The sequence below is a fragment of the Chanodichthys erythropterus genome, chromosome 10, assembly GCF_024489055.1.
Source record: "Chanodichthys erythropterus isolate Z2021 chromosome 10, ASM2448905v1, whole genome shotgun sequence".
NCBI classification, from domain to species: Eukaryota; Metazoa; Chordata; class Actinopteri; order Cypriniformes; family Xenocyprididae; genus Chanodichthys; species Chanodichthys erythropterus.
In genome coordinates this window covers 41,242,381-41,269,488 of record NC_090230.1, presented here as the reverse complement: position 1 = coordinate 41,269,488, position 27,108 = coordinate 41,242,381, and the positions used below count along the sequence as shown (strand labels likewise).

Here is a 27,108-nt window from a genome sequence, read left to right as displayed (position 1 = left end):
CAAGTAAATAGTAATAAACTAAAATAAAGCATTCTGAATTTAGATAGAAAGTTTTTTTTTGGTGTACAGACCGTCAAATAATGTCTGGTTTAACAGAAGACCGTTTGCGCGTGGTGGCGATCATTCACGCGCTCAAAGCTGTCGGTATCCGCGTGAAAAACTGGAAAAACTTTCTGAATGGAGATTCCAACTGTCAACAAACTTTTAATCCGGTAATAAAAGAAAAACTTCTCGAAACGATGGGTAATTGTTGCTTAAAATATAGTATCACATACGTTGAATTTGTCTCACAGGAGAGTGCGGGACAACGCTTTGCTTTTGGACGTGACCTGCACTTGCTCCCTCAACATCAACTCTCTGACATGGGTGGTCCAGTACCTCAGTATGTTTAACAGCATCTCTTGTTTGTTTTAAAATTAAGATTATCAAAAATTAAAATTGAGTTTCACTAGAGAAGAATGACAGTGGTTGACCGGCAGAAGCCTGTGTTTTATATGCCAAATGAGGGCATCTGAAGTGCTGGTTTTCAGGTTCTTGGTGGAGGCCTGTGGGTATCTGTCACAACATCTTGACACTGAGGGTCTGTTCAGGAAGACCGGATCCCTCAGTCGTATCCGAGCTTTAAGGGTAAATTCCTTCAAATCTGTCTATATCTTACCACTATGCCTATGTAGTTGTGTGTGTTAAATTTATACAGTTATTGTTTTGATGAATGACAGTCTTTTCATTCAGGTACACGTTTTGACCTTTAGGGTGTACACTTTATTTATTTTTATTTGTTCCACTAGTTTTACAGTACTGGTCAAAAGCTTGGAATAATTAAGAGGTTTATGGTCACCAAGGCTGCATTTATTTGCATTTATTAGAATGATTTCTGAAGGATCATGTGACACTGAAGTAATGGCTGCTGAAGTTTTGCCATCACAAGAATAAATTACATTTTAAAGTATACTTAAATGGACAACAATTGAAGTCCAATCATATTTCATAAAATTGCTGTTTTATTTTGTTTTATTAAATACATGCAGCCTTGTTGAGCATAAGAGCCTTCTTTAAAAAAAAAAAAAAAAATCCAAAATTTTGAATGGTAGTGCACATCTAAAACAAAAAAATGAATGGCACTTTTGACAAATGTTTAAAATGATCAGCAAGAAAAAGTAACGACAAATGCTTTATTTCATAGGCAGATCTGGAGCAGGGAAAGCCAGTCTTCCTTCTCCCGCACGCAGCCCTCCTGCAGCCCTGTGACGTCGCATCTCTCATAAAGCAGTTCCTGCGTGAGCTGCCATCTCCTCTCATCCCCACAGACCTCCAGATCCCTCTGATTCAGGCCCAGGGGCTTGAAATGACACGTGACCAGGAGGGAGCGAGAAACAGAACAACTCTGCTCATTACAGCTCTGTTTCCTTCATCCCACGCTCGTGCACTCAGATACCTCTGCACCTTCCTGCGTCATGCTGCAGAGAGGTTTTACGTTTGATCGCAGCTTGAAAATATGCAGCTTATCTCTCTTTTATACTCCTTGGATCTGTGCAATTCCTAATGGAATATTCTCTTAAGCTTAAATATTACATAAAATTAAGTCGAAATTGTTATTTTTGGAGGTCAGTAATGATTGTATGTCCTATTTTCCTCATTTTCATGTCTTTGATCAGATGCAGTGAGAACAGAATGGATGCGAGCAGCCTGGCCGTTGTTATTGCTCCTAACCTGCTTCATTGTCCACCTTGCAAACTCACTCTGGACACCGAGAAGCATTTAGACCAGCAGACATCAGTGATCAAATCACTCATTCTTCATGCAGATCGTATTGGTAAAGATGTAGAAGATTCGTTTGAGCGATTGGTTAACTGGCCCTTTGCTGAGTGCAGCATCAGATTGACCAATTTATTTTGAGTAAACTGAACTACTTGTGTGAACTTTATCTATCAGGTGTTGTGCCATCATGTATGCTAGAGGCTTTAAAAGCAACAGGGGGAACAGAGACACCCTCTCCTGCAGGTGGCACGATCTTTAGTAAGAGGACAGGACTCAGTGTTTACAGAAGTCTGAGACGACAACGGAGACGAAGTGTTGGTGGTGAGATTTTTTCAGACTGCCATGACCACCCTAATTGTCTGTGGTGGTTATGTCCACCCCCAGTAATCAGAATAGTGGTCTATCAATAAGGTTTTTATTTTTATTATTAGGTCCCCACCAATCCTAAATATATGGTGTCATCCTTAATTTTTGCAAAATCTAATTTTTAATTTAATTTTAAACACATAGACGTGGAGAGAATTTTTTTCTTAAAAGAATCCTGAAAAAGTCATGGTTTACACAAAAATATTAAGCAACACAACTGTTTCAACATTGATAATAATAAGCAATGTTTCCTGAGGACCAAACCAGTATATAAGAATGAAGGAATAAATCACAGACATAAATTCCATTTTAAATTATATTAAAACAGTTTATATATTATAAATATATATTATATATGTAAATTATATTAAAATGGTTGTAATGATATTCACAATTTTACTATATATATATATATATATATGTGTATATAAAATGTATATGTGTATGTGTATGTTTGATGTTACATGCAAAAATACATTTTCGAGCATTTTTGTTTTAGTAATGATAATGTAAATTTTAATCAAAATATTGTTTCAGAAATATTTGTAGATGCTTTTTCCAAACTGAAGCCATGTCGTACTCCCACTGGACCACCAATAGTCTTAGATGTCACGTCAGGTGAGTCACATTATTTTTGGATGGAAAGTGCCTTCCTATTAGTTATCTTAAACTGTAAAAGTAAAAAAAAATGCTTCTTTGATCTTTATAGTGACTCCTCTCTCAAAAAGCCCCACTCCTCAATCACCAGTTACAGTCAAACGTAAAGCAATTGAGGATTCACTTCCTGAACTTGAAGGATCTGCGAAGAAAAGGTACATTTGTTACTTATCCGATACATAAATATCAATATTGTTGGCTGACAGATGACTTCATAGACTACTTGCAAAAGATGTATGGTGCATTCCAGATCTATTTGTGCTTGTGTGTTTATTGTTCAGGCGGTCTCTACATGACCTAAGAGAGGACATGCCGACAACCATCTCTCAGGCAGAAGGTCAGTCTATTTATGTGTGTATTTTACCAGCTCATCTCCTGAGTGTTGTAGAATATTAACAAAGTTGCTTCGCAAAAAATCTGTTAGAATCTGTAGGCAGTCATAGTCCCCTGAAAGAAAAGTGTAGTAAAGAAGAAACCATTACCACCACCATGAAGACAAACCACACAAGAGAACAGCGGAAATTGCTTGGGTACTGTATCATGAATGTGCTCTACTCTGTACAAAAATGAATGACTAATTTGGGGATGAATTCTAATATACAAAGAGTAGCAGTTAGGCTTATATGTGTTTTGGGGTTTTCAGGCCTCCAACACAAGAAAAGGTGCATCGGAGAAGAAGATCTCTCAGATTTTTTACTGTGTCCAGTGGAAACAACAGTAACCATGCATGTATTTTTTTTTTTTAAACCAATTGTGTTTTTAGTAGTTTTTCCATTTTTCATTCTGCTAACCTGGTTTCATAATTTTAGCTTTCAGCGACACCAACACACAAAGGACCTGAAAACTGTTTAGAAGAACACCAAGAACAGTCTGACTGTAAAAGTGATTCACCACCTATAAATGATGTTTCTCCAAGGATACCCCTTATCCTCATTGATGGACCAGGAGGAGGTTTGGATCAGTTTTTATTAATTTATTTTAATGATCTTTGATTATCAGTTGAATCTAGATTTGAGCGCTGTTTTTTTTCTAACTTGCAGTTGTTGGGAATGAGGTGGACGATGACCCGGATCTTCTCAACTGCAGTTTTGTTGAAAACCCTAATGACTGTCTAATCATGGGATCTGAAGCCTCTTGCATCCAAAGACAGGACAATGAGGAACCCTGTGATGATGAATGCTGGACTGTACTTGAAGATGAGAACTTTGAACCCTTAGGAGAATGTGAGGTAATACAGTCTGTCACTCAAAATGAAGGGTCTCAAGTTGATGCGAGCATAGAAGTAGAGAATGAGCCGGAGGTGAAGCAGCCTGAAATGCTGCCACGTAAAGCGTCCAAAAAAGATAAGAGCAGCTCTAAGAACCGATCTCGTCCTCGTAGATCCATAAGCCTACCTGAGGTGACGCTGGATTCATGTACTGATGAGATGCCTGATTTGGAAAAGGAAGTTGGTAGACCTGAAACTGAGATGGATAACAGTGTCTGGCCAATGTTTGCAAGTCTGACCCTCTCAAATGAGCAAGAGAGTGTAACTACAGAGAAGAAGGTGGGTATCAATGAAGCGCAAGAGACAAAAGGAAGCATTAAAACACAAAAAAATTATAAACAAGACAAGATGGCAGATTCAACTCTTGGTTTCAAAAGACCCCATCAGCGTTTGTCCGTGGCTGAGCGACTTAGAGGTTTTAGTGCTTTGACCTTGCTGCTCCGGACATCACGAACAGCACCTCAGTTTCGGGAGAAACCACAGGAATCCCTTCAGAGGGGAGCAACGCGCCTTCGGAGGCAGGGGGCACGGCGATTTGGCCGCTCCATCAGTCATGAGGGCGTATCGGAAAGACCACCAGAGCAGAGCCCTGTGGGATCTCCACCAGCAAATCAGGCTTTCATAGCTATATGCGACGCTAGCCCTGATTCAGGTGTAGAGTCTGTCGATCATGAACCGATTAATGATTTACATCAAGAGATGTGCAAGAGGTCATGGAGTTCCCCCCAAAAACAGACAAATGATGTGGATTCTCTGAGCTCGTTGGGAAACCCAAATCAAGATCTGTTTTTGTCTGCAGTGGAGAAAACTGAATGTCAGTTCCTGTGCAAACAAACAGAGCAGAATGTCGAGGAGCTTGATCTTCATAAACTGTTGGATCAGAAGTGCCACATTGGTGGTCATGAGGAAAACGATCATCAAGATTCAAATGTTTCTCCAGTTGTTCTTACACCTGATCTTGCATCTCCAATGTTCTTCCAGCAGATGGTGCCATTGAATCTTTTTGAAGACACAAGTTCAGTCGAAGACTTCAGAACAGATCAAGTCTCTCCTTTGCACGAAAGCAATAAAGAAACTCTCTCATGGCTAAAAGGCAGTCCTACATTTGAGTTTCCACCTTTTGCTTCTTTGACATGTGATGGTGTGATTTCTGAAGATGACACAAGTAACAGGTTGCCTTGTGATCTTTCCCCTCCAACCTTTCAGTTTAGACGTCAGATCACTAGAAGGCACTACAGAGACTCTCCCCGCTGGCCCTCGCATGAGGTGCGCATGTCTGCTTGGAACCCGTTGCCACTTTAAACATTTAGTGCTTTCATTATTATTAGTTAAATAACATTTTCCAATGACTGGGAACTGAGTCTGGTTTGTGTAATCATCTAACTATTATTTATGGAACAATGTTTTTATTTGTTTTTTTATGTTTGTGAGCTGTCACAAATTTTCTTTGTTCTTAATAAAATCTGTTTTAATAGTTCACTTAGTAGTTTTCTAGTTCAGTTCATTTAATTTCCATGCATATAAGGATCTGTGACAATCTATTTGCGAAACTGATTTTGGTTCTAAGGAAGATTGGTTTGGGAAATATTTTAAAGGAATATTAATGCTTAAATAGAAGTTAGTAAAAATGACAGCTACTGTGGCATCCAAGTTGATCCAGGAAATGTGTGATGTAAGTTTGTAAAAGCAAAACATGCACTTGCACTGGAAGTCAATTGGCAAACTGTTGCCCCATAGAGTTCCGTTGCAAGTGCATTTCAGTACAGTTTTCTTTTATATACAAACTAAGTTTGAAATTACTTTGTGGTGACATGGAATGTTTCTTTATTAGAGTGAAATTATTTATTCATTTATTTGCTTTAAATATTCAATTAAATTCACATTTATTTATATAGCGACTTCAGAACACCAGATTGGTATTGGTAGACGCTGTTCACATGAGCAGCACGACGCATGCATGTTATGCTGACGCAGGAGCCGGCCTATTGTTGAATAGTCGCTATTTTTGTGCACAAAGTATTTTCCTTATACAGTCTGATCCAAAGCATGCTGGGAATTAGAAATCTGCTGAAACTCAATCATATTAATGATTACAATTTACAGTCAAATTTTGAGTTCATACAACTTTTTTTCTATTAAGTACAATGAACTATCATTATTATTTGAGTGAAACAAACTCATTCAATTTAATTTCACTGTTCAATTTTACAGTGTAACTTTTTTATTGAGGATGCAGGGCAACCAGCTAGTAATGCATTACAGTAATCTATGAACTAACTTTTCTGCATCAGAATCAGATAACATGTACCGTAGCTTAGCAATGTTTCTAAGGTGGAAGAAGGCTGTTTGTAACATGAAATATGATTTTCGAAGGACAAGTTGCTGTCTAATATGAAGTAACAGTACATCCTTCTAAATACAGAGATTCTGTGTACATGTTTTTGGTCCAATAAGTAATATCTCTTATTTGAATTTAACTGAAGAAAATTACTGGTCATCCAATATTTCATATCTTTAACACACTCTGTCAACTTGGATAATTTAGAAATTTCATGTGGTTGTTATAAAATATATAACATCATATAACAGACCATAAACATATCGTATCATTGGCATAGCAGTGGAAACTAATTCCATCTTTTCTTATAATATTACCAAGTAGCAGCATATATATTGAAAATAGAAGAGGGCCTAACACAGACCCTTGCAACACAGCATAATTTACTTATGTTATCTAGATTTTTCCTTGTTTAAATAAACCAAATTGTAATGATAGGTGCAATCTAAACCACCTTAATGCCTGTCCCTGAATACCAATGTAATATTGTTAGTCCATCTTGTTAGTCTAAGAGTATTTTATGATCTATTGTGTCAAACGCAGCACTAAGATCAAGCAAAACTAGTATTGAGTAGAAGCTAAAAGTAAGTAATTTGTAATTTTAACAAGTGCAGATTCTGTGCAATGATGAGATATCAAATAACCAAGGAACAAATCCAGATTAAAGGGAAAGGAACTATATTTTAAAGGAAAGGTACAGTATTTTCACTCATAAAATCTGTTTAAATTATTATAAAAAGATTAATATCCTTTATTATGTAAAGCCAACAGAGAGTGCTAATGTTAGTTTAATTAGGCTGGTGCTCCTCCTCTTTGATGTGGAGCAGCAAGAGGACGCTAGAGAAAGGAGCTGCCTGTTAATCTCTGTGAGCCACATTCACCAGAGCTGGAGTCTCAGTACTTCCACCCGCACAGGAAGCCTCTGGTCCGAAGTGCAAAGAGAAGTGGGGAAACTCAGGCTGGGATCTGTCCCAGCTGGGAAGAAGGAAAGAGGGAACCGTGTCTCATTTTCCTGCCCGTTAAATCTCCTGCACCATGGCAGAAGGAGCAGAGGGAGAAGAGGAAATCCAGTTCTTACGAACAGTGAGTTATATTGAGAATACCTTACCTCTGATTAGTTAAAAAAATGTATATAATTATAAGCACTGTAAATATTTGGAAATTTTGGAAATTCATACAATGAATGTATTAGAAATGTGATTTTTTAAATGAATGGAAATTACTGAATGTTTTAATGAATGAAGAAGTCATGGATATTCATTGTGTGAATTCTTAACATTGTATATGATCAATGTTGAACTTGACCACATTTTTGACAGCTTTCTTATTCAGTTTTCGTGAATGTTTTTGGATGAATGCAGAGTGACATGACCAGGTGTGTGGATTTGCTGGCATTGTTGTCTATTTATACATAGTGCAGCGCAAAGGTTGGATTGTCACTGTTTGAAACGGGACTTTACACTTGGCACTGCACAGAAGCATGACGGCAACGTACTGCCAAGACTAAGATATAGACTATAGTCTCTAGACTATAGACTAAAAATACAGTAAAAAGATCTGTAAATTAAAGATGTGAAGCCCATTACTGCCGTAATGTAATGCATTGCATACCATGTTGTCAATTTTCTGTGGGGATAGGAGTCTATGCTTTGACTTTAGTGTTGTAAATGCCTGACCTGGCTGTGTTGGGGTTAAGTCAACATGGACATTGAGTCATTCTAACAAGAGCACTGGAAGATTTTACTGCAGGATGGAGTTCAACCAATGCAGAAGCATAAATTCGAGACAACTAGTGCTGTGCTGTTGTTTGTGATGCTGCTGTCTGCGAGCTCTGAGTCTATATACAGAGATAGGATTAGCAGCTTTCTGGCTCGTCATGAACCAACACCTGTTTGTTACAGTCTATTTAAAAAGTCTATTGCATGTCTCCCTACTTTTATGTCAGCCTCTAGAGCGTTTCAGCCCATATCGAGAGTTTTGTTTGAATAACAGAAACATTTCATGAACACTGTTAAAATGAAGGTCCTTTTATACTTAATTTTGGATAGTTTTTGTCTCTTGTGAGTCTTCTGCTTAAATTCTTGAAATTAAGTTTGTAGCCCAATATGATTTGTACAGTGTGTGATTTTTCTGATGAATAATCTTTTTTTTTTTTTTTCTTCAAAATTTAGTTTTTTGAAATTGAGTTGGAGTAGGTAATGAAAGAAAATGAGATAAAGTGTCTAGCTTGTGAAATCCCTTAATGCTTTTTACAAAACACAGAATTTTGGATCACTCTTCATTGAAAGTTGTTTTATTGGATGGTATTTTTGATGCAGTTTCTTTATGTATTCTGTGATTGTGGAACAGCCGTCAGATGGTCGTTGTCACTAATGAACAGTAATTTTTGCAGTGATTACAGTTCAACTATTACTTTGTGTGACTCTTGCTCCAGGAAAATTGCATGTAGCAGGTGCCACAGCCTGAAATAGGGACAGAGAATGAGGAGGAGGCCCGGAGAGACAAGTAGGGTAGAAAGCTGATTAAAAAAGAATTTAATGCTTGTGATACTGTAATTGGGTTGCTGACGTTTCAAACAGTAAGCGAGAACTAAAACTATTTGAAGACCATTTAAAACAAATTTATCTAAATCTTTATACATTTTCTAATTTTATTTATGCAATTTGTATGACCTCATATTAATACATAATATTGTATTTGTCGCACAGCAGGACTATGAATGGCAAAAAAAGAAAGTTGATTTTTAAAAAAAAATTATGCATTTCAACAGCAATTTATGTTCCTTTATACATAAACATAAACCTAAAACCTAATCGGTTTCTAAATGTTTTTGAAAGATGCATATGCTCACCAAATTTTTCATTTAATTAATCAGAAATACAGTAAAAAATAGTAATATTGTGGACTTTTATTGCAACTTATGATAACTGTGTTCTATTTTAATATATTTTAAAATATAATTTATTTCTGGTGATGGCAGTGCTGAATTTTCAGCATCATTACTCCAGTCTTCAGTGTCACATGATCTTTCAGAAATCATTATAATTTGCTGATTTGGTGCTCAAGAAACATTTACTACAATGCCCGGCCAAAATCGCTCTTTGGATTTTAATAGACAAATACCTCTCCATGGAAATAAATGTTGTGATATTATTTCCATCAAGAGGTGCATCAATTTTTGGTCAAGATCTTGTATTGACAATGCATGAAGTGAGCACTCTGTAAAGTCTACTCCAGCACATCCCAAAGACTTTCAATAATTTAAGGTCTGGACCAATTCATGTGTCAATTCATGTGTGAAAATGATTCTTCATGCTTCCTTCCAACCATTCTTTCACAATTTGAGCCTGGTGAATCTTGACATTGTCATCCTGGAATATGACATTGATGTGTCTTCCAACATGGTTGTTTAAGAAATGAAAAGCTACTCACTCCATCTTTAAGGGTTAAAAGAACTGTTGCCAAACATATAACATGCTAGAAACATAATAATCACTTGCCATAGGCAATGTTGAAAACAGCTGTCATTCATTTATTTGAAATAGAAATCTTTTGTAATAATGTAAAAGTCTTTACTGACACTTTTGATCAATTTCATGTTTTCTTGCTGAATAAAAGTATTAAAGTCGGCATGAAACAGAAGTTGCGATACACTTTTCTTCCCTATTGTGACGTATATATATACAAAAGTGAAACGTTTTCTTGGACAAGAAAAAATGTTGGGCGGAACTTGATTTTGTCCATCAGGAATTGATTGGATTGTTGGATCACTTTGGTTTGTTTACTGCTGTGATCTCACGTGAGTCACAGGTTGTCCCGCCCTCGTGCCAGTAAATATGTCATCACAGAAGAAAAGAGACGAAGCTGGAAGGGAAGTTATTTTAATTAAAGATTTTAAGAGCACATGAATTAAAAATAATTATGTGCACGGATGAATCATTTATAATACTTCAACGTTCCATAAAAAACAAAAATTTTCCATATTGATTTCATAGTGACTTTAAACTGAATTGTTGAACAGTATTGTATTTCCAACAACAAGTTTAAATATTTTAATGGGATGATTGTAAATAAAAATTAATGCTTGTTGCAAACTTATTCTGACATTAAATGCAAATGCTATTATTGCGATTTCACAATGACTATATTGTCATAACAGAAGAATTGTCTCAGGTTGCTAGCAGAATGTGTCAGTGTGGACAGGGTTTTCCACGGCCCACTGGGTTACATTCCAGCCCTTGAATATCTCAGCAGATGACACACTTACATACATAATACCCTGTCATGCAGACAGGCTGTCAAGGACATGACCTGCCCCAATTTGTCTATAAAGGCATCCTATAACTTTAATATAAAATGCTTATAATTTTACATAAACATTGCATATTCATACAACACATATTGAACTGAATCAAAAGAACAATAATGAGGTTATTAAATTAAGTCTTTTTGAGGTCAACTTGTATGGGAATAGAGTTTCAGAGGGTGTACATAAAATTAGTAGCAGTACTACAGGCTTTATAACTCTGTATTATGATCAAATAAATTGTTGATTTCATATAACCAATGAAATAACTTTGTTTCTCATTAAACTTGAATATATTTAATATATAAATCAATCTTTCTTTCTTCTCAGACAGGGCTCATCTAAGCCTCCTCACATGTGTTTTGGCAGTAACCTGAGCCACATTCAGGATTAGGTGCTTGCTGCCTTGATCAAGGTTACAAATACCAAGTTATGTAGCAGCAATGTGTGCTATGGACATGCTGTTACAAAGAGAACATCAATGACTTGTCTAAAGCAGTATTTCAGAAAGTGGCAATATTCATTGCTGAATCAAATTGGATTTCTGTGATTCCAAAAGAGCAGAGATTGAGACGTTTAATCCCAGTAATCTTCAGATATTGGACAATGCATTGACAAAATGTTGTCTTTGTTTATCACAAGGTTGCATGAGATGAACCTCAGATTGTGCCCTGAGAAGTACTCACAGTCACTGAATAAAATAAATGATGACATAATTCAATTTTGCTAACTTTTTGTCTAATGTTAAATAGATAGTTCACCCAAAAATGTAAATTCACCCTCATGTCGTTCCTGTGAAACACAATCAAAGATATTTTTTTGTCAATACAGTGGGAGCCAAAGGGCACCAAAATGGTTTGGTTACCAACATTTTATCAAAATATATTTTGTGTTCTTCACTATATGAGGGTGAATAAATGACAAGAGAATTTACATTTTTGGGTAAATGTATTATCCCTTTAACTATTCTGAAATGTTTAGGCTTCTTTAAAAACATGATATATAAACCTAAGATTGACATCTTGACATTTACTTTCTTTGTAGGATGACCAGGTGGTTCTACAATGCACAGCAACTATCCTGAAGGAGCAGATCAAACTCTGTCTGTCCTGTGAGGGTTTTGGGAATCGCTTGTGTTTTCTGGAAACTACATCCAATGCTCAGGTATGCTTAAATCATTCTGAATTAATGAAATACTCTCTGATATTTTAGATTCCCAGTATTCTATACATTTTTTTTTTTTTTTTTGTCATTCTAGAATGTTCCTCCTGATCTGGCGATATGCTGCTTTATCCTGGAGCAGTCGTTATCTGTGCGGGCCCTTCAGGAAATGCTGGCTAACACAAATGAGCTTAATGAGGTTTGTTCAGAGCACATACATCAGGAATAAGGAAGAGAGTCACTCTTAAAAGGATAGTCCACCAAAAAATGAAGGCAATTTTCGTTTTTGGGTGAACTATCCCTTTAATACCAAATCAACTAAATTCAAATTCAATCATTTGTTGTACCCAAACTGCCATGAAATGCATGACCATCTCTTGTCCTCCTTCCCTTCTTTTCTCTTTTGCCTATTGTAGGCAGTCGATTTGGATAAATGGGTAGGTTTCCATTTTTGCCTTGAAATGTTCCTTGAATTTTGCTTATTCTTACACATTATACTGTGTTTCTACCTTACATTAAAGCTGCCTTATCACTGTCTCTGACAAACGGCAGACCAGAAGTCATGCTTTGCAAATGTCGGAGACATTGGAAAGGCAGGCTATAACTAGGGCTGCAACTAATGATTATTTTGATAATCACTTAATTAGCCAATTATTTATTGGATTAATTGGATTTTAAAAAGCCCAATTTTCATTTTTATTTACTTTTTTTTTTTTTTTTTTTTTGATATAACACACAATTCCACGTCCTGCCCAATGCAGTCCTTCAAACAAACATGCTAACTGAAAGCTAAGAAAACATACATAGAGAATATATCCATATCTATGGTATATGCAAAAGAGCTATAAAGCAAAAGGACAGTTTAAATCCCTGCATCAATAATGAAGATAATAATAAAGATGATAAAGAAAAACAAAAACACAAACTCGTTACTCTGGACGCAGTAACCTGTTACTGTCATTTCTTTATTCTTTAAATGTAAGAAACGTCTTACATTTACATATATCCAGTTATACGCTCTTATCCTTATAAAAATACCTGAATTTCATGTTGACTTTAAACTTAAAACATGTTGACTTTTGACTTAAATTTATTGTCCAACAACAGATATTTCAGCAAAATTAATATTTTTGCACTGAATATTAATTGTCTCCCTCTCTCTCTAACCTGTCTGTTTGAATCACATGCGCTCATTCAATAAAGTCTGAAGTTTAATGCAGACTGCCAGGACGTGTCTTTGTAACACTTACAGATAAGGATATAACTGTAAAAAGAAAGTTTTGCGCTGAGGAAACATATCACACATTAAACAGCACACGCATCTGTCAAAGCGCCTGACGGCAAGTCATGTTAAACATTACGCTAATGCATTAGCTAGAAGCTTAAAATAAAGGATTCTCATATCTTGGGCTGCTTGGATCGCGTACCTTTGCCGCAGCAGCTCACTCTGTTCCCTCCACTATGTTTAGTTGCATTTTGGCCATATAACTGCGTTATTGAGTGCTGTAATTGACGTGACTGGCAGAAGTTTTCCGTGAACGGTGGGCAGACACGACTAATCAATAATGACATTCTTTGTCGATGATTTTCATTATCAATTTTATTGATTAGTTGTTGCAGTCCTAGTTATAACTGAGACCACCCTGATGCTAAACACTGTTTTTGTCTTCTCATAGTCTTTACTCACCTATTCTGTGTTAATCTTTTGATTATTATTGTGATAAAAACCATATCTGTATAGATGCCTATGCATCTCTTGAATTATATGGTCATATTTTTTCACCACCTTTCTAGTCTTCACAAGGAGGAGGCCACCGCACATTGTTGTATGGCCATGCCATCCTGCTCAGACACACTCACTCTGGCATGGTGGGTCACATCTCAATATACACACATGCAGGCCATCACTGGATGAGTATTTTCAGAGAAAATTGACTACAGTGAAATAATCATTTATTTTGTCCATTTTCATTGATTGCCATCTCTTTGCATGATGCAGTACCTCAGCTGTTTGACAACATCAAGGTCACTCACAGACAAGCTGGCCTTTGACGTGGGCTTGCAGGAGGACTCGACAGGTATCTGATTTCTAGTGGATCGTTATCACAAATATACTGAGTGCTTGTAAATATACAAAAGGGAAATCTGAGTTAAAGAAAATCTCTCTCCAGGTGAGGCATGTTGGTGGACAATTCACCCTGCCTCCAAGCAGAGATCAGAGGGTGAGAAAGTCAGGGTGGGCGATGATCTCATCCTGGTCAGCGTGTCCTCTGAGAGATATCTGGTAAGGCTCGTCTCTTTATAGTCTACAGTGGAGCCTTACAGTTTCACTTGAAACATCTGTCCCATCAACAGCACCTGTCCTATGCCAGCGGAGACCTCATGGTGGACGCTTCTTTCATGCAGACCCTTTGGAACATGAACCCAGTCTGTTCTGGCTGTGAGCTTGCAGAGGGTAAGCTTAAAGCACCAGCTTTTTTAAACCCACATTTTATTTGCCATACAACATGAGACATTTTATATGCATTAGGGCTGCAGGATTTTGGGAAAAAATTTAATTGCGATTTTTCTAATAGAAAATTTTTTAAAATGCTATTTAACTCTGTGGTGCTCCTCGTGTGGCAGTCAATGTTTTATTATTTCAATGAAATGAATGCTCTATATTTTAGATTTGATAATGTTTTTTATTTAATATTTTTTATTTGTAGGGGATTTCATGGTACTAAATTATATTTATGCAGTAGTTATAATCCATTTAATCCATTTATTTAACTTAATGTCATAAACTGTCTATAATGCTTTGGAGCACAGACTTAAGTTTGGTCTCTTTTTAAAGACACTTGGCAGATTATTGCTAAAGTGAAAAAGGTTTTTCTTTGTAAACTTTTAAAAAGTTGTATAAGTTTAAGTTTATTGTTATGAAAATTGCACAAAAATACTATTTTCAATATTTGTATAAAATATATATTTTTTTCTAAAACTGAGAGGAAATCAAAGCCATAAATCTAAACAAGTTGTGTTCCAAATTCAAAAAAATGAGCTCTCAGTAAGATTTTGCTGGGGCGCAGTACCAAAAGTTTCCATTAGATGAAATTGGCTTCCTATCCATTTTCCAATGCTGTCATTTTTGACTGTGTACAATACAAGTTTGACTTTTTTTTTTTTTTTTTTTTTTTTCTGGACCATTTAACCTTTTCAAATCATGCCCATTTTTTTTTTCACATAAGTGCAAAAACTTTTACCAAATTTTGTACCATTTCAAAGAAGTAAAAAATAATATAAAAATTACTAAATAAAAACAAAATAAGAATAAGAACTGTAAAATTACAATACTAATATAAATGTCCTAATTTCCTTATTTTCTACAGTTAAACCAATATGCATCATGCAACCAAATCAATATACATTGTTGATCAATTTTAAAAGTGTCTTTACAACAAAGGTGATACATTATTTTGTGATGTTTCCTTGGTTCAGGGTATCTGACTGGAGGGCATGTTCTGCGTCTTTTTCATGGGCACATGGATGAGTGTTTAACAATTCCTGCTGCTGACCAGGGTGACGACCAGAGACGGTGAGATACAAAGCCATATGCTTCTGTATGTAAACACACACAAATAGCTAATCTACACCACAATCAATGTTTTCTTTTATTCAGAAATGCACACTATGAAGGTGGAGCCGTGTGCAGCCATGCCAGATCTCTCTGGAGACTGGAGCCTCTTCGCATTGGGTCGGTGCTATTTCTATACAGTAGAGCCTTAAAAGGCAAAAAGATTTTCTCCTTTTGGGCTGATGTTCAATCTCATTGCACACAGTTGGAGTGGTAGCCACATGAAGTGGGGTCAGTCCTTCAGGGTGCGTCACATCACAACAGGCAGGTATCTGTGCCTGGATGAAGAGAAAGGACTCCTGCTTGTGGACCCGGAAAAGGCGAATACGAAGAGCTCTGCTTTCTGCTTTCGTGCTTCTAAGGTCTCTATACTGCTCTCAGCTTTCTAACGCTCTAGTAGGTTGCTCTTTTGAAAATGTTTTCTAACAATCTTTGATGTTAAAACTTCTTATGTCATTTGACTGAGTAGGAGAAGACCGAGGTGGCTCAGAAACGTGATGTGGAGGGAATGGGGATCCCAGAGATCAAGTACGGAGAGTCCATGTGCTTTTTGCAGCATGTCTCTACCAGCCTGTGGCTCACATATGCTTCGGTGGATGCTAAGTCTGCTCGTCTGGGGCCACTGAAGAGAAAGGTATGAGTTTTAACCTCAAGTACACTACCTTTCAAAAGTGTCTGTATTGTTTGCTTGAAAGAACTGAATACTTTTATTAAGCAAGGATGCATTCGGCTGATCAAAGGTGACAGTAAAAACATTTACATTGTTTTGTTACAAAAAATCCTATTTCAAATAAATGCTGTTCTTTTAAACTTTATATTCATAAAAGAATCCTAAAGAATCCACAAAAATATTAAGCAGCACAACTTTTTAACGTTTATAATAATAATAAGAAATGTTTCTTGAGCATATTAGAATAATTTCTGAAAATTCAGCTTTGTCATCACGGAAATAAATAAAGTTTTAAAATATATTAAAATAGAAATGGTTATTTTAAATTTTAATAATATTTCACATTATTGTTTTTGCTGTATTTTCTTTATCTTGGTGAGAGTAAGAGACTTTATACTCAAATCTTACAGACCCCAAACTTTTGAACAGTAGTGTAAATTCGCAGACCTAAAACCGCACAATTCACAGATTTGATCAATTCTAATATGTGCGTTTTTTCCCCTTAGGCTATACTGCATCAGGAAGGTCACATGGACGATGCTCTGACTGTGGCCCGCTCTCAGACAGCAGAATCCCAGGCTGCTAGGATGATCTATAGCACGGCGGGACTCTTCACTCAGTTTATTAAGTATGTCCACATACAGCTGTAGATCTGGTCTAAAATTGTTATCTTTAGGATTCCTTGGGGAAAAAAAACCCTCTTAAACCAGCCTATCAAAACAGACAAGCCTAAACAGACGTGGTGACCATATATTGCACTTCGCACCATTAACACTTGTTTAAAAGGATTTTTTATCAAAAGTAAATATCAGGGTAAGGGTAAATAATATTTTTTTGTTGATTTGTGTTGTCTTACAGGGGTCTGGACTCTTTGAGTGGGAAGAGTAAATCTCCGTCCCCATCTCTGCCTCTAGATGCCATAGTTCTGTCCTTGCAGGATCTCATCTTCTATTTCCGCCCTCCAGAGGAGGAGCTGGAACATGAGGAGAAGCAGACCAAACTGCGGTCTTTAAGGAACCGTCAGAATCTATTTCAAGAGGAGGTTAGAAATGCTTACAAAAATACATTCAAATACATATAAATCAAATTTAATTTATACTAATGAAAATATATTGTCTTTATGTACACTGCATATAACATTTACAAACATAATTACCAATGTCTGCTTTGTTGCATAGGGCATGATCACTCTCGTGTTGGACTGTGTTGATCGGCTGAATGTCTACAATACTTCGGCCCACTTCTCCGAATTTGCTGGAGAAGATGCAGCTGAGTCCTGGAAAGAGATAGTCAACTTATTTTATGAGCTTCTGGGTATGGCTGTGTTTACTTATCATTGAATCATGTAATACAGACAAGTCTTAACCACAATGGTGCACTTAATGATTTACTGGTTTCAGCGTTAATTGGAAAATGTAATGCCCCCATTTTTTCCCTCTATAGCATCTCTGATCAGAGGAAACAGGGCAAACTGTGCTTTGTTCTGTGATAATCTTGACTGGCTGGTCAGCAAACTGGATCGTTTAGAGGCATCCTCAGGTAGAAAGCCATAATTTATTTAAAGGGTTAGTTCACCCAAAAATGAGAATTATCCCATAATTTCCTCACCCTCAAATGTATGGAAGCCAGTGATTATAGTCTATAAATTCATAAATATGGATTTTTTTTGTTTTTCTTTTGTTTTACAAAAACACATTGCTTTACTTCAGAAGGCCTTTATTAACCCTCTGGAGCCATATGGGTTACTTTTATGATGATGATGGATGTGCTTTTTTGGGCTTCAAAATATTGGTTACTATTCACTCCCATTATAAAGCATGGAAAAGCCATAATATTTTTTTAAATATAACTCCGGTTTTTGACTGAAAGAAGAAAGTTATATGCACCTAGGATGACTTGAGGGTGAGTAAATTATTCATTTTTGGGTGAACAATCTCTTTAAGACTCGGTTCAGAGTCCACTGAGATTCATTTAAGATTGTTATAAAATTAATTCTAAATGATAGAATTTAAATGGATTTAGTCACAGGTAATAAGTAACAGGTAAAAAGTAATAGAGCAGTGGTAAATATAATTTAACTTTCTGTCACAATCCTGCAATTTACAAACTGTTTTATATTTTAGTATATTTTTACTATATTAATTCCATTGATGGCAAAGCTGAATTTTCAGATTTTTTAGCATCATTACTACATTCTTCATTGTCACATTCTTCAGAAATCATTCTAATGATCATTCTAATCACGGAAACCGTGATTCAGGATTGTTGAATCTTAAATATAAATTAAAATGCATTTCAGAAGAACATGATTTATTTGAAATGGAATAAAAAAACATGAGAGATCCACACGAGAATAAAGCCAAAAAAGCTCAAACTAATTTATTATCCAGAGGCCACAAAAAGTGCAAAAAGTGAAATGTGCAAAACGTTTTCGGGATCATCCCTTCATCAGCGCCATGATTCCAAGCATACACCTGTATCCATTTAATAAGCTTATTACTGTAATCATTATTGAAAGCCGGACCTCAAATACTAACACCATAAAGGTAAATAAATATACTCATAATCAATGTTATACAACACTTTAAAATTTCAAAAAACATATCATAGCATGATTTTCATATTTTCAAAATCCAAGATATCCTGTAAGTATACATAGTCATTCTTAATTCTCACAGAAAATACTAAATTAAATATCACAATTGAAAATTGAAATACATAATCTTGAAACCAATAGCTCGACACATGCATATATATATATATATATATATATACAAAAAAAACATAACATGATTGACAATTGAAATACATAATTAAGACATGATCTTGAAGCAAATGATTTAACAAATGTAAATTTACAGAAAAAAAGAGAGAAATTTACAAAAAAACAATTGAGAATCAATTCTTCATTCATACCTAGAGGATATAAGCATTTAAGATCAAAAATCCATTTGCGCTCTCTCTGTAAAAGTTTACGCCCTATATTACCACCTCTGTGCTCAATTACCACAAAGTTTAAATCCGAATTTAAAATAAATAAAGAAATGTCTTTCATGTCTGTTTTGCTCAATTCAATGTGTCCTTGCTGAATAAAAGTATTAATTTCTTATAAAAAAAAATCGTACTAACCCCAAGCTTTTGAACGGTAGAGTATATGTGCATATGTTTAATTGTCAGGCATTCTGGAGGTGCTGTATTGTATCCTTATTGAAAGCCCTGAGGTGCTTAACATCATCCAGGAGAACCACATCAAATCTATCATCGCGCTTTTGGACAAACATGGACGCAATCACAAGGTTGATATCTTTTTGCAATCTAGGTTAAAGCTTTACTTTACTGTGTCTTCAATCGTATCTGACCACATGATTTGTTGTGGCTTTTCTTTGTAGGTTCTAGATGTCCTCTGCTCTTTATGTGTTTGTAACGGTGTTGCCGTGAGGTCCAATCAGAATCTGATCACTGAGAATCTGCTTCCGGGCCGTGATCTCCTCCTGCAGACCAATATCATCAATTATGTCACCAGGTCTGTCTCAGTACAACCCAAATTATATATAATAAAAGGATATATTTGTTTGGACTCATGTTTGATCTTTTGCAGTATGAGACCCAACATTTTTCTGGGCACGTGTGAAGGCTCTACCCAGTATAAGAAGTGGTACTACGAGTTAATCGTAGACCACGTGGAGTCATTCCTGACCGCTCAGGCGTGTCACCTTCGTGTCGGCTGGGCTTTGACGGAGGGCTACAGCCCCTACCCTGGAGGAGGAGAGGGATGGGGGAGCAATGGAGTTGGAGATGATCTTTTCTCATATGGCTTTGATGGCCTACATCTGTGGACAGGTGAGGATTACCTACCTCTGTCTGTTCCAGGACATTGATATCACTGAGCTCATTTATAGCATTATGCTCTCATCAGGTCGCGTACCACGTCAGGCGACGTCGCCCAATCAACACATTCTCGCGGCCGAGGATGTAGTGAGCTGCTGTTTGGATCTGAGCGTGCCCAGCATCTCCTTCCGTGTTAATGGACATCCTGTTCAAGGCATGTTCGAGAACTTCAACCTCGACGGTCTGTTTTTCCCTGCGGTCAGCTTCTCAGCTGGGATCAAGTAAGAGTTGAGTTTTCAACAAATTATGTGTTAAATCTAATAGGGCAAATTCAAAAATGCGTTCCACTTCACAGAGTTCGGTTTCTCCTTGGTGGGCGGCATGGAGACTTCAAATTCCTCCCTCCTCCAGGTTATGCCCCATGCTATGAGGCAGTTCTGCCCAAAGATAGGCTGCGGATTGAGCCTATTAAAGAGTACAAGCATGACTACAATGGTGTCCGGAACCTTCTGGGTCCGACCCAGTCCCTCTCCCACACTGCCTTCACTCCCTGCCCGGTGGACACTGTGCAGGTAGGATTTCATAGAATACAATTAAAGGGCTGTGTAAATAAAGTGACTTTCTGGATTGATTTTGCCACCTAAATTATTTCCACAGATTGTTCTTCCTCCTCACCTAGAGCGTATCAGAGAGAAACTGGCTGAGAACAGCCACGAACTGTGGGCCGTCACTCGAATTGAGCAGGGCTGGACCTATGGACCAGTGAGTCTATGAGTAATTACATAAAATATAATTAAAGGTTATAATGATTATTTTAAAGTGCATCTTTAACACCACTTTTAACATCTTTAATATATAAATTATGTGTCCTTTTGTTGATATTTTTTCTGTACCTGTCTGCTTTCCCCATTCTTTCAGTTTCGTGATGACAACAAGAAGTTGCATCCTTGTCTAGTGGACTTCCAGAGCCTTCCAGAGCCTGAGAAGAACTACAACTTGGCAATGTCTGGGGAGACACTAAAGTGAGTGAAATTCTGAGCTTTTATATGTATGTTGCTGTGTGGTTAATTAACCCCTGCTTCTCTGTATTGTCTCTATAGGACTCTTCTGGCCTTAGGTTGTCACGTAGGCATGGGTGATGAGAAAGCAGAGGAGAACTTGAAGAAGATCAAACTTCCTAAAACGTCAGTATTACAGAATATCCAAATAACCACTAATCATTTAACACTGATAAAGAAGTTTTAATTTGCTCTTGTATTAAATTACAAAGGTACAATAGTGTTTGTTTACACTACCATTCAAAAGTTTGCGGTCAGTACGAAATGTTTTTTTTTTTTTTTTTGAAAGAAATGAAGATTTTTATTCAGCAAGGACACATGAAATTGTTCAAAATGACAGTGAAGACTTTTATATTGTTTCTAAAGAATTCTATTTCAATTAAATGCTGTTCTTTGAACATTTTAATATTTTTTGAGCACCAAATCACCAAATTAGAATGATTTTTGAAGGATCATGTGACACTGAAGACTGGAGTAATGATGCTGAAAATTCAGCTTTGTCAATACAGGAATACAATTTTTAAATATATTTTTAAAAAGATATTTTAAATTGTAATGATATTTTACTGTGCTTTTAAACAAATAAATGCAGCCTTGGTGAGCGAAAAAGACTTCTTTTAAAAAACATTTTAAAAATCTTGCTGACCTCATACTTTTGGACGGCAGTGAAAAGTGTTGGGTAAAGTTACTTTTAAAAGTATTAATTTGTGTTGAACTCAGATATAACTCAGATATTTTGTTGCAAAACTTGAAAGTAATATGTTACTTTACTACTAAGGTGCGTCCCAATTTGCGTACTTATGCACTATTCTATGACGTTTTTAAGTATAAATAGTGTGAGTAGTGCGTTCACACTGAAAATTCCAAAAAGAAAAAGTACACTTTAAATACCCGGATGATGCACTAAATTAACGGAAAAAACGAAGTGTGGAATGTTGGACACTTTAATCACGTAGTGGAGGGGAAGGGAGGATCCTACTCCGTGTTAAATGACAAAATAACCTTATACAAGGATGAGTGCATAGTGCACAAGTACATAGTGTATAAGTGCATAGTGTATAGTGTGTCATTTGGGACGCAACTCTAGTTACATGAAAAAACTAATTTGATTGTGTAACCCGTGTTACTTGTAATGCATTGCTCCCAACAGAAGTGTATGTTAACAACAACAGGTATTGATAAAATAGATAATTTAATGAAAAAAGCAAAATAATGTCTAAACTTATAGTAGTAATAATAATAATAATAATAATAATGTCTAAACTTAAATTAGTTTCTATTTAATTCTTAGGTATATGCAAATTAATGGATACAAACCTGCTCCTCTGGACCTCAACCATGTAAAACTGACACCTAATCAGAACACACTTGTGGAAAGGCTGGCTGAAAATGGACACAATGTCTGGGCTCGAGACCGTGTCCGCCAAGGCTGGACTTACAGCATTGTTCAGGTAGATCTACACTTTTTAGTAGCACCACAATAAAAACAACAACAATAAATTACAAAAAAAAGAAAGTGCAAAAATGCATCCCAGAGAATGTCCCATCCTTAAGAGTCTCACATTCATCCATATTCTGAGATAAGTACTTCTGAAAATATACAATATTAATAAAAATGATATATCTAAAAATTGAAGATTCTATGAGATTACAATTTCAGCTTCTGTTCTTTCTGCAGAGTTTGCTTCATTTTCTTCTGATTTTGTTCATTTTAGGACATTGTGAACAAGCGCAACCCCCGTCTTGTGCCATACATTCTCCTGGATGAAAAAACGAAAAAGACCAATCGTGACAGTGTGTGTGCCGCAGTACGAACTCTGATTGGCTATGGCTACAATATTGAGCCACCTGACCAGGAAAGCAGTGAGTGTCCATCTAAATCAACCTCTTCATATCACTCTGGAAGAATTATACTACACAGGAAGCTTAAAGTCATTGAATGAGCTTTGTATTTTTATTTTTGTATTTTGTATTTTTTAACTTTTACTCACCAAAACCTCTGTAAACATATATTTTAGGTGGACATGGGGTTGGCAGTGGTCGAAGTGATAAGATCCGTGTGTTCAGGGCAGAGAAATCCTACGCCATGACCCAGGGGAAATGGTACTTTGAGTTTGAGGCGGTGACAGTGGGAGAGATGAGAGTTGGGTGGGCAAGACCAAATGTCCAAGCAGACAGAGAGCTGGGATCAGATGATCTAGCCTATGTCTTCAATGGGTTCAAGGTACTGCAACTTCATTAGCATTATTAATGGCTTCTTTTAGGAAACCTTCCACAAGCGTTATTGCACCAATAAAATTAGACTATGGTCTTTAAGGTATTCATAAGAAGATTGACAAGTATTAGTTTTGCTTGGCATCACAACACCAAAGTATACAGTATATTGTCATTCACTACCGTTCAAATGTTCGGGGTCAGTTGGAAATTTTAAAATGTTTTTGAAAGAAGTCTTTTATGCTTATCAACACTGCTTTTATTTGATCAAAAATACAGTAAAACAGTAATATTGTGAAATTTTATTACAATTTAAAATAACTGTTTTCTATTTTAATATGTTTTAACGTGAAATTTATTCCTGTGAAGGCAAAGCTGAATTGTCAGCAGCCATTACTCCATTCTCCAGTGTCACATGATCTTTCAGAAATCATCCTAATATGCTGATTTGCTACTTAAGAAACATTTCTTATTATTATCAGTGTTGAAAATGGATGTGCTTTTTTTAATTGTAACATTATAAATGTGTTCATTGTCAATTTTGATCATTTTAATGCAGAGTACAATTTCTTTTTTTTTTTCTTTTTCTTTTTCTGTTTTTTTTTTTTTTTTTTTTTAAATCGAAACAGTACTGTATAATAACATTATTTCCTGATTTTTACCCATAGGCTCAGCGTTGGCACATAGGGAATGAGCCATTTGGCCGTCAGTGGCAGTCTGGTGACGTAGTGGGCTGCATGATCGACCTGACGGAGCAGAACATCATGTTTACTCTGAATGGAGAGATGCTCATCAGTGACTCTGGATCTGAAATGGCCTTCAAAGACATTGAGATCGGAGAAGGTGAGAGTCACAAAGAGGAATGATATTGAGATATCAGTTTCTGTGACATTTAATAATATGTCTGTTCTCCTGACCAGGCTTCATCCCTGTATGCAGTCTGGGACTGTCCCAGGTGGGCCGTATAAACCTCGGGCAGAATGTGAGCAGCCTGCGTTACTTCACAATCTGTGGCCTGCAGGAAGGTTTTGAGCCCTTTGCTATCAACATGAAGAGAGATATTACCATGTGGTTCAGCAAAACCTTGCCCCAGTTTGTACCTGTACCAACAGACCACCCTCATATTGAGGTAAAAACAGTGAAAATGCCTTATACTGTAAATGCATGCTAATCTTCACAGCTCAGCTGCTGGTCTTTCTTTGTTTTTCTCAGGCAAGTGATGTTATTGTTAACTAAAATGAGAGCTATTAAAAATAATTTTCATAAGTTGAAATAACAAAAAACTTTGTTAAATGAAAATTAGAAATATTGCCTTTGCAACTAACACAAATAAGTTCTAGTACTAAAATGACTAAAACTGAAATAAAAATAAATTAATAGAAATATTAAAAAACTTATAACAATGAAAAAGCACATTACCAACTTAATAAAATAATAAAAAAAATGAAAATATTAAACTAAAAGCTAATTCAAAATATTAATAAATACTATAATAGGATATAGATAGTACTAAAATAACATCTCAGGCCTCTTTCTACTTTGATTGCTTCAATAGGTGTCCCGTGTAGATGGAACGGTGGATAGCGCCCCCTGTCTGAAACTGACTCATAGGACATTTGGATCTCAGAATGCCAACACGGACCTTCTGTTCTTTAGACTCAGCATGCCCATAGAATTTCACGAATCCTTTAAGGTGCCAGTGGGAGCTTCACCCCTCACCCGAACCCTCACTATCCCTGAGGACGAGGCTCTTGAGGTAGATCCCGAATCTGAGTTTGAGCTCCTGAAGAAGTCAGCCACTCGTAAGGAGCAAGACGAGAAAGAAAAAGAGCCTTCCGTCCCTAAAGAGATTCCTGGCAGCAACCAGGGTGAAAACGAGAAGGACACCACCACAGAGAAGAGCAAAAAGAGAGGGTGAGAGAAGATAGATGCGAGATTTTACATATACATATTTTAATCTTGTCTTTTGATTCAGAAATGACAAAATATCTTTGATTTCCAGGTTTTTTTCCAAGGCGAAGAAGGCAGCGTTCACTCCACCACCAGTGGTTCCAACAGTGCCTCGTCTGATGGAGGACGTTGTCCCAGATGATCGAGACGATGCTGATATTATCTCAAACACAACAACCGTATGGATGAAATTTGAAAGATTTTCCCTTACTAAATATCTGTGTAACACTTGCAGAATTTAATCTAAATAATATGTTGTTGCATGACAGTGTTGTAAAGAAAATCCTCTTTTTCATCCCACCAGTATTATTATTCAGTCCGAGTATTTGCCGGACAGGAGCCCAGTGGAGTATGGGTAGGCTGGGTCACTCCTGACTACCACCAGTATGACCCACACTTTGATCTGGGTAAAGTCAGAAATGTAACTGTTACGGTTGGGGACGATAAAGGCAACATTCATGACAGGTAACACTTCATACTGCTACATATTTTAGTGCATTTTCCTCCATAATATGTCTACTAGAGTAAGGACACAGGCTTAACTTAAGCCATTTTATATCCTGAAATTCTTAATAAGCCACTTTACACATTTCAGCACGTTTAAACTCTGTATCATTTTTTTGCCTTCCTCAGTGTAAAACGCAGCAACTGCTACATGGTGTGGGGAGGAGAGTTCAGCAGCTCGCAGCAAACACGCATCAGCCAGGAGGACTTTGTGATTGGCTGCTTGGTGGACCTGGACACAGGACTGATGACCTTTACAGCCAATGGGAAAGAGATCAACGCTTTCTACCAGGTGAGATAAAGTGGCCAAAGTGAATTAGGTTTCACTTGTTTCCTCTAACTGAAAAATACATAAAGAACTAGGTAAGTTTGCAATAGATTTTTACATTTTCTGATTTAAAAATGTGAGTGGAAAAGTAAATATCGTGTTGTGGGTGGTTGCCAGGGTGTTGCCATGAAAGGGGGGGTCGATATCAAAGCACCAGTCAGTATGTTGTGTGGCCACCAGTTTCTTTAAGCACTCACCCTCATGGACTGGACCAAATGTGCCAGTTCTTGCTGTGAGATGTTCAGTAGAAAGGTCTCTTAGGTGTCCTAAGTTATTGGAACTGTAATCTTAACTGTCTACCACCTGCAAACTGTTAATGTCTTATAAGGACTGTTCCACAGGTGCATGTGCAATAATTGTTAATGGTTCGGTAAACATTAAAAAACATTGTTTGAACCATTTCCTATAAATATCTGTAAAGCTTATTTGGATTTTTACAAAATTATCTTTAAAATACACTATCCTGGAAAAGGAATGTAACTTTTTTGCTGAATTTATATATGCTTCTAGCTGATAGCTATTTTGCAGCACTTATTTACAGGCCTAAAAAATATAACAACCTACAAACAAAGCTTTAAAACAAATAATATATAATATAAGTATTTAATTATTTATATTTATTTAGCTCATCCAACTAATGAGCAATTACGTAAACTACTAATACATCAAATAATTAATGGTCACAAGATTGATTGTGTAAGCCATTTTTTAATAGTTGTATTGAATTGTTTCTATTCTGTTTATCTTTTAAGTTATTATGTATTAATATTATAAATGGATGCCAATATTTACATAATATGAAAAGGGATGAAAACATTTGACATGTTTAATTTCCTAAAAGAAATAAAAAATAATGACCATAATTTATGTACATTTAATGTGACATTAAGCTTTTTTCTATTTCAGGTGGAACCCAACACTAAGCTCTTCCCTGCTGTGTTTTGTTTGCCATCAAGCCAAAACATGTTACAGGTGGAACTTGGCAAACTAAAGGTCACTATAGCAGTGCAAAAGTTGCTTTTTTTTTCGTTGTTTTTGTGCAAACATTGTAAAAATTAGATCATATAGATCATATTCTACTTTTTCCACA

At 36.4% G+C, this 27,108-nt stretch overlaps 2 protein-coding genes across 9 annotated transcripts in view; both read left to right on the top strand.

The window, feature by feature from the left end:
• The first annotated feature begins 80 nt into the window (after positions 1 to 80).
• Positions 81 to 5,350, top strand: zgc:153345 (uncharacterized protein LOC566129 homolog). Its single transcript, XM_067399215.1, has 13 exons — positions 81 to 212; positions 294 to 382; positions 531 to 627; positions 1,184 to 1,467; positions 1,656 to 1,813; positions 1,933 to 2,079; positions 2,662 to 2,742; positions 2,834 to 2,936; positions 3,063 to 3,118; positions 3,206 to 3,311; positions 3,425 to 3,506; positions 3,591 to 3,732; positions 3,822 to 5,350. Exons 1-13 carry the CDS (start codon positions 81 to 83, stop codon positions 5,348 to 5,350), a joined length of 3,006 nt encoding a protein of 1,001 aa, XP_067255316.1.
• A 1,939-nt stretch (positions 5,351 to 7,289) lies between these two features.
• The window catches only part of ryr1a (ryanodine receptor 1a (skeletal)), a 61,031-nt gene continuing 41,212 nt past the window's right edge, over positions 7,290 to 27,108 (top strand). For 7 of the 8 annotated variants that reach the window (XM_067397769.1, XM_067397765.1, XM_067397770.1 and 4 more), the window contains exons 1-34: positions 7,290 to 7,469; positions 11,737 to 11,856; positions 11,951 to 12,052; positions 12,270 to 12,290; positions 13,648 to 13,722; positions 13,853 to 13,931; positions 14,025 to 14,137; positions 14,209 to 14,308; positions 15,331 to 15,427; positions 15,512 to 15,586; positions 15,672 to 15,828; positions 15,936 to 16,100; positions 16,643 to 16,764; positions 16,995 to 17,178; positions 17,315 to 17,450; positions 17,580 to 17,675; positions 19,314 to 19,432; positions 19,526 to 19,659; positions 19,735 to 19,976; positions 20,053 to 20,245; positions 20,320 to 20,536; positions 20,622 to 20,726; positions 20,883 to 20,986; positions 21,065 to 21,148; positions 22,314 to 22,473; positions 22,738 to 22,885; positions 23,041 to 23,246; positions 23,905 to 24,079; positions 24,157 to 24,365; positions 24,792 to 25,150; positions 25,239 to 25,365; positions 25,491 to 25,651; positions 25,820 to 25,982; positions 26,925 to 27,011. In XM_067397769.1, coding sequence (XP_067253870.1) covers positions 7,422 to 7,469; positions 11,737 to 11,856; positions 11,951 to 12,052; positions 12,270 to 12,290; positions 13,648 to 13,722; positions 13,853 to 13,931; positions 14,025 to 14,137; positions 14,209 to 14,308; positions 15,331 to 15,427; positions 15,512 to 15,586; positions 15,672 to 15,828; positions 15,936 to 16,100; positions 16,643 to 16,764; positions 16,995 to 17,178; positions 17,315 to 17,450; positions 17,580 to 17,675; positions 19,314 to 19,432; positions 19,526 to 19,659; positions 19,735 to 19,976; positions 20,053 to 20,245; positions 20,320 to 20,536; positions 20,622 to 20,726; positions 20,883 to 20,986; positions 21,065 to 21,148; positions 22,314 to 22,473; positions 22,738 to 22,885; positions 23,041 to 23,246; positions 23,905 to 24,079; positions 24,157 to 24,365; positions 24,792 to 25,150; positions 25,239 to 25,365; positions 25,491 to 25,651; positions 25,820 to 25,982; positions 26,925 to 27,011 — 4,683 coding nt within the window. In that variant the 5' untranslated portion in view covers positions 7,290 to 7,421. Of the gene's footprint in view, positions 7,470 to 11,026; positions 11,108 to 11,736; positions 11,857 to 11,950; positions 12,053 to 12,269; positions 12,291 to 13,647; positions 13,723 to 13,852; positions 13,932 to 14,024; positions 14,138 to 14,208; positions 14,309 to 15,330; positions 15,428 to 15,511; positions 15,587 to 15,671; positions 15,829 to 15,935; positions 16,101 to 16,642; positions 16,765 to 16,994; positions 17,179 to 17,314; positions 17,451 to 17,579; positions 17,676 to 19,313; positions 19,433 to 19,525; positions 19,660 to 19,734; positions 19,977 to 20,052; positions 20,246 to 20,319; positions 20,537 to 20,621; positions 20,727 to 20,882; positions 20,987 to 21,064; positions 21,149 to 22,313; positions 22,474 to 22,737; positions 22,886 to 23,040; positions 23,247 to 23,904; positions 24,080 to 24,156; positions 24,366 to 24,791; positions 25,151 to 25,238; positions 25,366 to 25,490; positions 25,652 to 25,819; positions 25,983 to 26,924; positions 27,012 to 27,108 lie in introns of those variants that run through there. The other variant, XM_067397771.1, reaches the window with a different exon arrangement.